The sequence below is a fragment of the Lycium ferocissimum genome, chromosome 2 (genome assembly GCF_029784015.1).
Source record: "Lycium ferocissimum isolate CSIRO_LF1 chromosome 2, AGI_CSIRO_Lferr_CH_V1, whole genome shotgun sequence".
NCBI lineage: Eukaryota > Viridiplantae > Streptophyta > Magnoliopsida > Solanales > Solanaceae > Lycium > Lycium ferocissimum.
The window spans coordinates 38,757,085-38,769,636 of record NC_081343.1 but is presented as its reverse complement, the minus strand read 5'-3'; the positions used below and the strand labels follow the sequence as shown (position 1 = coordinate 38,769,636).

The following is a 12,552-nucleotide window of genomic DNA, read 5'->3' as shown; positions in this document are numbered from 1 at the left end:
TTATTTAGTTGGGTTAATTTAAATGATGTGGTTTAAAAAATGATTTCGGGTTATTTTGGAGGATAATTTCCGTCAAGACAGGGTATATTTGAAAACTTTAAGTGTATTTTTGACCCAAAAAATCAAGATATTTTTAGCCCTTTTTCCAAAGTAGAGGGATATTTTTGACCCTTTTCCCTAAATTCTATCTATTCAATCTTTAGGTTCTTACTTTTGGACCTATTACGCTTTTGAAATTATAGGCTTAAAGTTAATTAACTTAAAAATAATAGTACTCAACTCGTTTACATATATAGGTACACTCCGTGCGAAGATACTGGGGTCAGTTGATCCCAATGACTGTATACTACATCATCCACTGTTTCTAGTTTTAATTAAAAAAATTGGTTTAATTAAATAAAATTTTACAGTGACAAAAAGTAAATAGGAATTTCAATATGTCAGACTTGAAAATTTTGAAAGAATAAATCAAATTAAAAAAAAAGTAACTAAAATGCAAGAACTGATACCAATAACCACTGGTGCACCCATTTCTGGTAAAAAAAAAAACATGAAGATAGATATAAGATTTGAACTCCTAACCTCACTTAGAAAGGTGCACTCAACAACTATACTTTGTATGATACTTTGAATTTGAATGCATACATATAATTATATATATTTTTAAAAAATACTCTTTCCGTTTTAGTTTATGTGAACTCATTTTTTTTTCGTGTAAAAGAGAATGATCCATTTTCATATTTGGAAATAATTTATCTTTATACAATGATTTATAGACACACAAGATACTAAAATGTGCCTCATTTTACACCACAAGTTTAATTTTTTTTTTTCTTAAACTCCATGCCCAATCAAATAAGTTCATACAAATTAAAATGGAGGGAGTATAACATTACTATACATAATCCAATTTCCAATCTAGGAATGGAAACATAAGTCAAATGAACACAAGAATCCCCTTAAATATGCCACTGGCCATATATAGTGATGGATTACCTACTTGCGAGAAACAGATGGATTACTTACTTGCGAGGAACAATCTGATAATTAAGGAGATTATGATTCGAACTGTACGTAACATTTTGGTGGGAAAAAAAAACACTGCACCTAATTGGCGAATATCTCTCGTTCAGTTTCCTTTATTTTTCTTGACATAGTGAAAACTAAAAGAGAGGAAAAGGAAAAATAAGAAGAGAAAGAGAAAGGCATTGTTTTTCCATAAATTGAAGGGTCAGTTCGAAAGAGAACTAAACTATGAAGGTGTTTGGATTGACTTTTTAAAAATAACTTATAAGTTAAAAGTCATAACTTTTGGCTTTTAATTTATTTTTGAACTCTTTTAGCCTAAAAATAAGTGCTTAAAAGCACTTTATATCTTTTTCAAACACGACAAAAAGTAGAAAATAACTTAAAAGCCAAAAAATACTTAAAATAAACAAATTCAAACACCCTCAATGCGAATGAGGAGTCAAGTGCTAAGCTGATGATCATGGAGAAAGGTGAAAAAGAAATTAAAAGTGAAACTGTACTTAAAGGAGAAAAAAAAGAAAAAGGACAAAAAGAAACAAATCATTACGGACGATGGAACATGGTAAGTGGTGGGGAAGTGGTGTTTCGTGGAACTGAAGAAAATAGAATATTTCATTCTAAAGAGAAATTAGGTCAGGGGTTGAAATTATTGGTGAAGAAACTCTTCATGTGTCTACTTCTCTTTTTTTTTTTTTTTTTTTTTTTTTCTCTCTTTTCTCTCTCAGTTCTTTATAGTACTACTTAGTTCACTTAACTAAAAGTTTTGAAATTAAAATATACAATTTCTCTGACACAAAAATAATTATTCACGATTGACTAATGACCTAAAAATTGCGTGGTGTATAATAAATCACTACCGAAAAATTGTTAATTTTTTATTTATGTTTTGTTAGAATTTGGCTCATTGATAAAGGTATTTTAACGAAAAATTCATCAGAAGATGAGCGAAATCCCAACGAGTTTCGTCAGAAATTTTCGTAAAAAAAAGCGATCCTTATGCATAAAATAGCAATAACAGAAGATTGACCGGTCTAGGTTGAATGATCTCAAAAGTCTAAGGGCATTTATGTAGATATTCATAAAAAGAAATGTATCAACAACCTAAAACAAATGTAATTACCTGTTAGTATAACATATTAAAATAATTAATTATGTCAAAAATGTATATACTATCAACATTATATGTTGGTTTCTAGTCCCTTTCCCTCAGATTATAATCTGTCTTGTAGAGCCGTGGTTTTCAATCGTTGCCTTAAAACACGCAGCTCTCATAGTCTCCTACTCGAACAAGCACGCAGGTGTTTTTGGTACGAAGAAAATGTTATTCCAGAAGTTTCTTATTTTTTAGTGTTTAGTAAGTAAGCAAAAAATTATTATCTTAACAGAATTTGTATGTAATCTAGCACAACGCTACAGGGGTGGGATGGGGTGAGGAGTGGGGTTAGAGATGGCAGGGGGTGCGGGTTTGGAGGCGTTGGGTTGGTGTGGAGGAGATAATGAACTTGAAGTGTCACTTATGAAATTTGTTTTCCTTACTTCCATTAGGAAAGACGTTTTTTTATAATTTTAAGAAACTTATTTTCCTAAAGAAAGTGTTTTCCAAAGAATTTAGACCAACTAAATATGAAAAAATTAAAAAATATTTTCCAGCTACACACCTTTAAAGAAGTTATCTTTTCTTCTTGGTCCTCGAGTCCGATTCCATATAGGACAATTTGGTCACTTTCCAATGCCAACGGCAAAAGCAACTCTCGACACCTATTAAGCAAAGATCAAATCAAAGAATAAAATCTTACCAAAGATTCTTAACTTGGTTTACCTTCTCTCTTTTTATTATTCACGAGCACACCCTTTACCTTTTTTTTTTTACTTAGAAGAAAAAAAAAATAATAGGTGTGTCACAGTGGATTTTACAATATTAACATTATCAACATGTAACTATTAAACTGCTTTGAGTTACTTGTTCTTGTGCCGAGAGTCTATCGGAAATAACCTCTTTATCTCCCAAAATAGGAGTAAGATCTGCGTATAGTCTACTCTCTCAAATCCCACTTTATGAGATTTCACTGGATATGTTGTTATATCATGTAATGCGCTCCGTCATTTTTTCTTAGTTTGTTACAATGGTTTCACAATTTAACTCAAAACAGTTGTAGATTGAAAACTGGTTTGAGTGTGTAATTGCTTGCTTACATGTGATTTATTATGGCTTCACAATTTAGTTCGAGAACTTTCTTCTAGCTGCATTAGGGAATCGAGGAAGGAGAACGATGAAAGTTGAATTCACACTTATTTTGTGACACTAATAAAGGAGAAGCCGAGTTGAACATACGTCTAAATGAGCTTCTAATCCAGTAAGATAAGTTTGGAAAGATTTGATTTTCTCTTAGAACCACTAATCTCCCTAACTTAGAAGTTGTGGAAAATAAACGAACCCTTAAACTGATTTGCCAAAGTTCCTATTAGTAGCATCAAGTTCATTTTGGTTACATGATTCTTTATAATACAGCAAAAAATGCCACATCAACTTCTTTTGCCCTTTTTTCTTTCATTTTGAGAAATTTTTAGTTAAGATTTGCATCACACGAACTTTATTCGGCTGATGTTAAATACTTATTTATACTGATATCTTTTCTTTTTAGTCTATGTGAAAAAAATGACACCTTCATATAGTTGATATTTTTAAATCTTATTTTTCCCTTAATAGCATATTGTATAATAATAGAATCGCCAGTAACATGTTTCAATCCATAAGTTTTAAGGACACTTACGTTATGTGAAAACTCTGTCTTTTTTTTTTTTTTTTAAAAATATATTAAACTTCATGCTCTATCAAATTAATGTCGCGCAAAAAATGAGATAGATGAAGTATATACGATCCGGGAACTGAAAGTTTTTCATTGGTATTTACAAATCAAAAGATTGGGAATGGTTGAAATAAAATAAAATATATATACTAAGCTAGTATATACATACAGCAACAAGCCCATTTTTTTTTCTTAACCCCTCCCCGAGCAGCTACCCTCTTTGCTCCCTGGATGACTCGAACCCACAACTTTCGAGTTGGAGGGGAAGGGTATCTACCATTTGAGCAACCCCCTCTTGCCCGAGCCCAGTTCTGAAATGGGTAGTAGTTCCCTTTTACTAATACAAAGGTAATCCAACTATCATACGAATTGGCTTAGGAGGCCGTGGTTGCGGCGGCTTCTGCTCCTCTGCAACTACCTTTTCCGGTCGGGGAGGCTGACATGGACATGGCATTGCTATGAATTTGGGAACTTGGTCACCTGGCATCAACACTGCTGGCATGCTTTGGCTTTCATTCTGCTTCTCAATCTGTAAAACAGAGAATGAACAAAGTTAATTTTAGCCATAAGCTTATGACAGCACAATTAATTATTCGTGACTTTGTCTAGTTGGATAACATAAAACAAGTACTTCAATAAAAATGTTTCATGAATTTGAGACGTGCGGTAAATTATCTCTTTAGAGTGTAACGTTTGTACATTGTCGGTGTAACCAAGTTTTTACACCATCAGCCTGTATACCTACCATTAAATATTTTAGAATTTTGAATTTGTAATTTTAAAAATAAAACAGATTATTATCTGTTATAATAGGTAAAAGTCTCATGATATAAAATTTACTTATACTAATAATATATATATAACTTAAACTTTTTTCTAATTTGGAAAAAAGTATTTATTTAAAATATTCTTCAAACACCAAAATAGTTTATCTATCAATCCAAATACACCCTCCCTCTGAATTTATGTGACATTAGACATTTCTATATTTAGTAGGAATTTTTTTTTAGCCCCTCATTTTAGAGGTTTAGTAAGAATTTAACTTTCAAGTTTCAAAAGTTTTTCTTTCTTTAAGTAAACTCTGTAGCCACAAACATAATCACATAAATTGGAATGGAGGGAGTACTGAAGTTCTATCTGATAATTCAAAATGTTGAAATTTCACTCTAATTTTTCCCCTATTTTCCATCCAAAATGCAGGAGATCTTACCATGTGGGTGTGTTTGGATTTCAAAGAGGCTGGATCATCACCAGCTTCAAGATCAGACAAAGATCGACGACGTATGGAACGAATTTTGTCCCAGTGATAGCAGCAAGAAAAAACACCACTCAAACTGAAAATGACAAGCAAAAGAAGAGCAGTTCCAAGAGGAAATCCTAGAGATGGCCGAGATGATGATTCCATCATTTGGGGTGGTGCATAATATTGAGGACTCTCCATCACTTGTTCTAGAGCAACAACAATAACAACTTGATGAAGTAGTATTCACTCCTCTCCACATCCAATGCACAAGAAAGAATAGAGTAGAGAAAAAGATATTGCAATAACTATAGGAATAGTAGTGGTTTAAGAGCAAAAGCAGCTTTGAAAGTGAAGGTGGATTTGGTTGAAATGTGACTTGGGGGTAAGAATTCATTTATAGAATTGGTAGAGAGGTGGGGACGTAAAAGTGTGTACGTGTAAAGGTACAATTGCTGTCCGGGCCGAGGTACGGAAGAAAAAGTTGTTTGGGGCCCTACTTGCTTAGGTGCATAGCATGATGCCTCATATGGCCTACTTCTCTTTTTGGGGCGGACTGGTGGAGTACTAACCAATCTAAAAGTGTATCAAATCTCTAGCTATAATCTCTGATGCAAAAAATAAAATAAAAAATTCTCTAGCTATAATACTATGCATTCGTTTGATTGTGTGGTTAGGAATAAATCACACAATTTGAATAATCAAACTCCGGTTATGTAGTATACAAAATTCAACATACTAACAGATCAAATAAATATCCTGGAAGATCAAAGTCGTTAGTAGTTCCTCTGGTGTTTGCTAACGAATTTTTTTCGGCAGACATTGTTAGAGAAATAGGAAAACATAATAGAACAAGAAATGACTTTGAGGCGTTAATAATTCGACTTTCCTTAAAGAGATATTTCCTATATACAGATTGGTAAAAATATAAACGATTCCTTCGGTGATACAATAGCGCATGTTATACATGCATTTTTCTTTCTTGAGAATGTCCTTATATTTATGGAATTTGAGAGATGACTTTTCGTAATAGTCATGTCCTTTCACGAACAGCTGTGTCTGTTCAATTTAAGACCTCTATATATTACAAATTATCTAACAGACATTCTAGGAACTATTTTTGAAAGGAAAACATTTATCTGTAATAGTAATGTTGTAGCATAAAATGAACTATTCCAGCCCGCTACTGGTCTGCAACTATCTTTTTGGCTAATTAGCTCATATATATCCTCTTTCTGATAGTTTAATTTGTACATATTTAATCCATGAAAAAATTAATCCAGCACATGAGAAAATATGGTGAAACATAATTTACCAGTAATTAATAGTGTACTTCTCTTTGTTGAAACTATGTGGTCATGGAATCGAACACCTGGTTTAGGTATTTGATCTTGGGGTACTTGAGGAAAAAAGTTGGTACGAGTTAGGCATGTAAATTTGATGATTTAGCTCAAATTTATAAACGTTCAAATGGATTGAATTTAAATAAATGATGATTCAACTCAATCAAAGTTTGCAGCTTCGATAAATATATTTTAAGCAAAGAACGACGTGAACCTTTTGTACGTCGTATGCCTACTTTTTTTGAAACATTTCTAGTCGTTAGAATTATAGTGCACTCAGTACCCTTCAAAATTAATTTTGCTTTGTTTTATATTGTAAAAAAAAATTATAACTATGTAATTGAGTTGCTACATATATGTATATTCTAAAACCTTCTACTTACTCCACCCAACTCTCCCTATCCTCTCCCTTATAAACTTCTTCTCTCTGATCTTTTTTCCTTTTATTTACAAGTTGAAAAGTCGAGCTACTATATATTAAGTTCATTCATATTGATCCAAACTTTTGAATCATGAATATATTTAATTTCTTGCACAATACACCCAGATTAGAATGGACTGAGCGACTCACACTTTTGTGGGTTAAATTTAACACCCTTAATAAGGAAAAGTGTAAGTTGTAATGGCAACGCAGCGACAACAAAATAATCGAGTATAATACTTACTAAAACAATAATGATAACAATGATGATATGATAATGTCATAGCACAAAAGAAAATATACCAGGCAATAAAAAAGTAAAACACTATGCTACTTAAGTAATTATGATACTACGAGAAGAATTTTCCAAATTGGGTTGAACTGACTTTAAAGTTGGCTGGTGTGAAAATGGGAAAATGCTATTCAGCTGGCAAACACTGGAGTCTGGAAAGCAATCTCCATCCTTTCTGCTCTTTTTAGGATCTGTTTCAACTTGCGTAGTGCACTTTCTTAAGATTTGAAAGCTTGATTTCATATCTAACATTTATTTATGAAATCTGCACAAAATTTCAACTTCAAATCATGATTTCAAATATTAAATTCTCCAAAAATAGGAGTTGAAATTCTAAATCGTGATTTCAATTTTTTAAAAATTTACAACTTGACCCATAAATTTATATTTTGTAAAAAAAGATCCATAACTTGGTGGATATATTTATATCGACCATGCATATTTGATCAAACAACAACAGATATTATGGTGTAATCTTTTGCGATTAAACTCTTAGGTTCTACGTTATTGTGATTTAGAGATGGAAATGATTTCATGTTTGGAAATCTTTTTAAACTAAATCTTCTTTATTTCAGTTCATTCTTCAGCCTAATTACATCAGATTCAGGACATTAATGTTATTTTCACAATTTGTGGAATTTTCATATTTATGAGAAAAAAATACAACTTAAGAAATTCAAATTTCATGTTCAAGCAAACTTCATCTTCAAGTCAATCTGATTTCGAATCGCTAATCAACATCGAGCTAGCTTTTAGGTTACTCAAATGTCCTAACTTAAATTTGAAAGTCCTAAAATTTCCATCAAGTATTTTATTTAAGGGACAGCTTGCCTTTTTTTCTACTCTGCTCAATCGCTATAACAATCACTGAATCACTAACACTTCTTTGTCCCCGTAAAACAAAATAGTCATCTGTTCTACTTTGATTCGTGTTCTGCTTTTGTTATATTCTATTATTGTTTGAGTATCAGGATTCGATTATACGAGAATCGTTTTGTTGTGAGAGATTTGACAAGTGTCTTTTTTTTTTCTTTTTTTTTTTTAATTCAGTTATTGTACAAATCTTTTGAGATATGTACGGACAATATTAAAAGAAAAATGATTGTACTCCATTATACTAAGATAATTTGTTTTCCGTGTATTTTCCGTGTATAGTTGTCCAAACGCAGTACGTTGAAGAAGTACTCAGAATGTGCTGTCTCACTAACAAATGGTACAATTTTTTTTTTTTTAAGTTGCGAATGGCATCTGTTGAATATATAGCAAATGAAATAAAACATACGTTAGTTGCATCTGAAGTCTTATAGTGAACCTAATTATATGAACTGAACCTCTTCAATGACTAGGTTCATTTTATTTTTATTTTTTATTTATCAGCAGTAGAATTAAAGAAAAGGAAAACTTTCATAAATACAGCATCTATAAGAGTCAATTGTATAAACAACAATGACTGCTTTAAATTGTAGTTGAAAAACCCAGGCTTCTCGTTAGGGCATAATCCCTCCTTGTTAATTTATGTAACACAATTTGATTTTGCATGTATTTAAGTAAAATAATAGAGGCTTTTGAAATTTATGATTTTAAATATGTCATAATATTTGTGTGTTTATAAAACTGTTGAAGCTTGTGATTTAAACATGACATAATATTTGTGTAACTATAAAATCTTTTCCTTAAAAGTAAAATGGAGAGTATATAATTAAATATTTTTAAATATAAAATGTGTCATTTTCTTAGAACGTAACTAATAAGAAAACATTGCCATATAAATTGAAATGAAGGAAGTAAAAAGTATAGACGATATTTTATTGCGTGTAGTCCTTCAGGAGGTGTGACCCTTCGGGTTCTCAAAGGACGCAATAACAGAAATTGGTGACATTAATTTGATCTTTTTCTGTTCCTCTAGCTACATGTGAAAAGATGGAATAACTGGGGCATGGAACACGTCTTTTCGTAGACTACATTGCTTCATCTCAGTTTGATTTAGGACTATATGACATTAGGGCCGCCTTTGTTTTAGACATTTCAAAAAAGAATCTTTGTTTGAGTTGCTTTTACTGTGTAATACAGTAATCTCTCCCTCCCGATTTATGTGACACTGTTTGATTTGATATAAATTTAAAAAAGAAATAACGATTTTTAAAATTTATATTTTAAAACAAATCTTAAATATTTGTGTGATTATATATAAATAATTTCATTAAGAATAGAAAGTGAATTTTAAAGTTAAGTTGTTTATAATTACAGAAATGTGACATAACTAAAAAGAAAGAGTGTGTCACATAAATTGAGACAGAGGAAACACTCAGTAACTTTTTTTCTGAAGGATTTCGAACTTGAACTTTTGGAATTTTATGATTAAAATGCTCCTTAAAGTATGGAGGTTGGATCATATACTGGTTAATGGAAATAGTACTTCGTAATGTATACAAAAAGCGTGCACGTTTGGTCTAAATCATAATATTTTTATTTTTTTTGATAAGGGTCTAAATCATAAAATTAACAGTACCAAGTCAAGTATGTTAAACTAAAGCAACTCCACTCATGTGCATCTCACATGGGAAGTTCTAGTTAAGATATTGGGAAGTTTGCAGCGAATGAATCACTTTGCCCAGCTGAATTCGATTGGTATTTACAAATCAAAAGATTGGGAATATGGTTGAACCACAATTCAATATATATATACCAATGAGCTAGGCCACTTCTAAAATCAATAGTACTCCCTTTTACGAGTACTACAAAGGTAATCCCACCACCATACGAAACGGCTTAGGAGGCGAAGGCGAAGGCGGTTTCTGCACCTCTGCAATCACATTTTCCTGTCGGGGAGGTTGACATGGACATGGCAATGCTATGAATTTAGGAACTTGATCACCTGGCATCAACACTGCCGGCATGCTGTGGCTTTGGTTCTGCTTCTCATTCTGTAAAACAGAGGATAAGAACAAAGTTAATTGTAGCCATAAGCCCATATAGACAGAACAATTAATTAGACGTGACTGCGTCTGTTGGATAGACGTGTCACATAACATGAGTAAATTTTAGCCTAAAAACCTAGGTGATTGATGTATACAATTCGAAATGGTATAAACTAGTGTAAAAGTTCAATTCCAATGTCACCAATAAAATGAACAAAATTGTTCACGCAATTAGTTTAAGAAAAAGAAATTATGGAACGTATTTAAGACTTAAAATGAACGTATATAGTAACAGTTTGTACAGATTTTTGGTTACAATATTGGTACAGTTTAACCTATTAGAGTAAGTTAGTCACTCCCTCCGTGTACTTTTTACTTGTCTATTATACTAAAAATATATTTTCACTTTACTTGTTATTTTTAGTATATCAAGATAAAAAGAGTTAATTCCCTAGATGGTCACTCAAGTTTAGAGAATTTCTTACAAAAGTCACTTTTGTTTCATTGATGACAATAAAGTCACTCAAGTATCACTACTTTTCTCTAAAAGTCTTTAAACACCTCAAAGTCCTCTCCTACAGTTGGCATGCACGTCATTCAGCCCCTCATATTTTTTAAATAATAGACTTGTTTAACTCATCAAACTCATTTAATTAAATTCATATTTTATATCCAATCAACTATGAACAGGTTTAAAAACGGCAAAGGAACAAACTAGCATGTAATCTAAATGAATTAGAATTAAAAGATGAATTCTTTAAATCTATAAATATTAAAATAAAAAAATTGAATTTGAGTTACTTTAGAGCTTTAGTTTTTATATTGCTAGACATTAACATGACAAGTCAGAATATCTATGTCATTACATGAAATAAATTAAGAATATAGTATATTTCATATAAGACTAATAATATAAAATTTTAAAATAAAAAATAAGAATAATAATATAATATTTTCAGCAAGTATTATAGTAATGAAAATTCTGACAAAAAAAAAGATCTCAATGGTATGGAATGGAGATGCCAAAAATTATACACTACATACATAAAAATAAAGAGGAAAAATTTGCACTGGCTTTATTTTTTAAAATATACGATTTTATTAGATTTTTTAAAAGTTAAACCGATACGAGTGTAATCTTTGTGTAATCTGTGTAATTCTATTTTAATGTGGAAAGAATATGTTGTTTAATGTGGAAAAAATATGTTATTTAAAAAAACTTGAATTTGATCTAGAAAAATTAAATTTCTTGAATTTTAATTTAAATTGAAATATATTTGTATCGGGATTAAAGAAAATTTAGATTTGAAAAAGTGGCTTAATAGAAAGTATGGTTTGATTCTTTTTTCGATTTTTAATCAGGTCATATTTAATTGGGTATAAAATATGAATTTGATTAAATGAGTTTGATAAGTTAAATATGTCTATTATTAAAATAAAAAAAACTTGGGCTTTAATGATATGGCATGCTAACTAGGAGAGAAGGAGGCTTTTGAGGTGTTTAGGTATTTTTTAGGGAAAGTGGTGATACATGAGTGATCTTATTGTCCTAAATGAAACAAAAGTGATTTTTATAGGAAATTCCCTAAACTTGAATGACCATTCAAGGAATTAACTCCAAGATAAAAACATTTTTTTTTTCACGTTTTGCCCTTAACATTAATTACTTATTCTTCAAATCATTTCCCAAAACGTAAGACTAAACATCAATTAATATGAGTATTGTGGTAAAATACCAATAACAATTACTCCTATTGTTTTTTAAAGGATGTGGAATGTCTAAACTAGACAAGTAAAAGTGAACGAGAGAGTACCATTTTACCAGATAATCAATTAGCGTTTATCAATGAGATTTATCTATCTGATCATGTGAATAATTAAGTTCAATTATGTTATGTCCAATGCATAACTTTTTTACGCCATCCGATTAACCTGACTTATAACATGTAACTCTTCATTAGTTAAAAAAATAAGTTAAAATGTACTAATAAGGAAAAAATCAATTGCACGGTGGGTTGTTGTATATAAATTAAAACCAACTATAAGTAAAAAAATATTGCGTCTCTAATAATTTAAACTTTTTGAATGAAATGTTGATTGAGCAAACGAAAGAGGGGAAGATAAATTCTGTACCATATAAGTGAGTTTAGATTTGAAGGAGGCAGGATCATCGCCGGATTCGAGGTCTATACCATTGGTGAAAGCTCTAAGGAGTGACCGGATTTTGTTCCAATGATAGCAGCAAGAAAAGAGACCACTCAAACTGAATATGACAAGCAACAGAAATGCTGTTCCAAGAGGAAATCCTAGAGACGGTCGAGATGATGAGTCCCCAATGCGGTGCGGTGCATAGTACTGAGGATGCTCCATCAATAATCTAATTTGGTTATGATGAACAGAATTTAGCTTAAATAATAGTGTTGGAGCACTGGTTTAGGAGAAAAATGGGGAAGTGGATTGGATTTTTTTTTTTTTTGGTTGTGAGGCAGTGTGAGAAAGAAG

The 12,552-nt window shown here is 31.2% G+C and overlaps 2 protein-coding genes across 3 annotated transcripts; both read right to left on the bottom strand.

Annotated features, from left to right (window-relative positions):
* Positions 1–4,107: 4,107 nt before the first annotated feature.
* On the bottom strand, positions 4,108–5,462 carry LOC132048025 (uncharacterized protein At5g65660-like). Of its 2 annotated transcripts, none has more exons than XM_059438976.1 (2): positions 5,047–5,462; positions 4,108–4,353 (listed from the first exon to the last, which is right to left on the bottom strand). In XM_059438976.1, exons 1-2 carry the CDS (start codon positions 5,275–5,277, stop codon positions 4,174–4,176), a joined length of 411 nt encoding a protein of 136 aa, XP_059294959.1. In that variant the 5' UTR covers positions 5,278–5,462; the 3' UTR covers positions 4,108–4,173. The 2 variants fall into 2 exon arrangements, with proteins under 2 accessions (XP_059294959.1, XP_059294958.1); XM_059438975.1 differs by having other exon boundaries at positions 4,110–4,365; positions 5,047–5,459.
* A 4,301-nt stretch (positions 5,463–9,763) lies between these two features.
* LOC132048024 (uncharacterized protein At5g65660-like) lies at positions 9,764–12,552 on the bottom strand. Its single transcript, XM_059438974.1, has 2 exons — positions 12,184–12,552; positions 9,764–10,056 (listed from the first exon to the last, which is right to left on the bottom strand). The coding sequence occupies exons 1-2, from the start codon at positions 12,418–12,420 to the stop codon at positions 9,868–9,870; spliced, it is 426 nt and encodes a 141-aa protein (XP_059294957.1). The 5' UTR covers positions 12,421–12,552; the 3' UTR covers positions 9,764–9,867.

Excerpts from the sequence above, each read along its gene's own strand:
- LOC132048024 (XM_059438974.1), bottom strand. The coding sequence starts at position 12,420 with ATGGAGCATCCTCAGTACTATGCACCGCACCGCATTGGGGACTCATCA. Across the intron at positions 10,057-12,183 it reads AATCTAAACTCACTTATATG|AATGAGAAGCAGAACCAAAG; the intron begins GTACAGAATTTA and ends TCTGTTTTACAG.
- LOC132048025 (XM_059438975.1), bottom strand. The coding sequence starts at position 5,277 with ATGGAGAGTCCTCAATATTATGCACCACCCCAAATGATGGAATCATCA. Across the intron at positions 4,366-5,046 it reads AATCCAAACACACCCACATG|ATTGAGAAGCAGAATGAAAG; the intron begins GTAAGATCTCCT and ends TCTGTTTTACAG.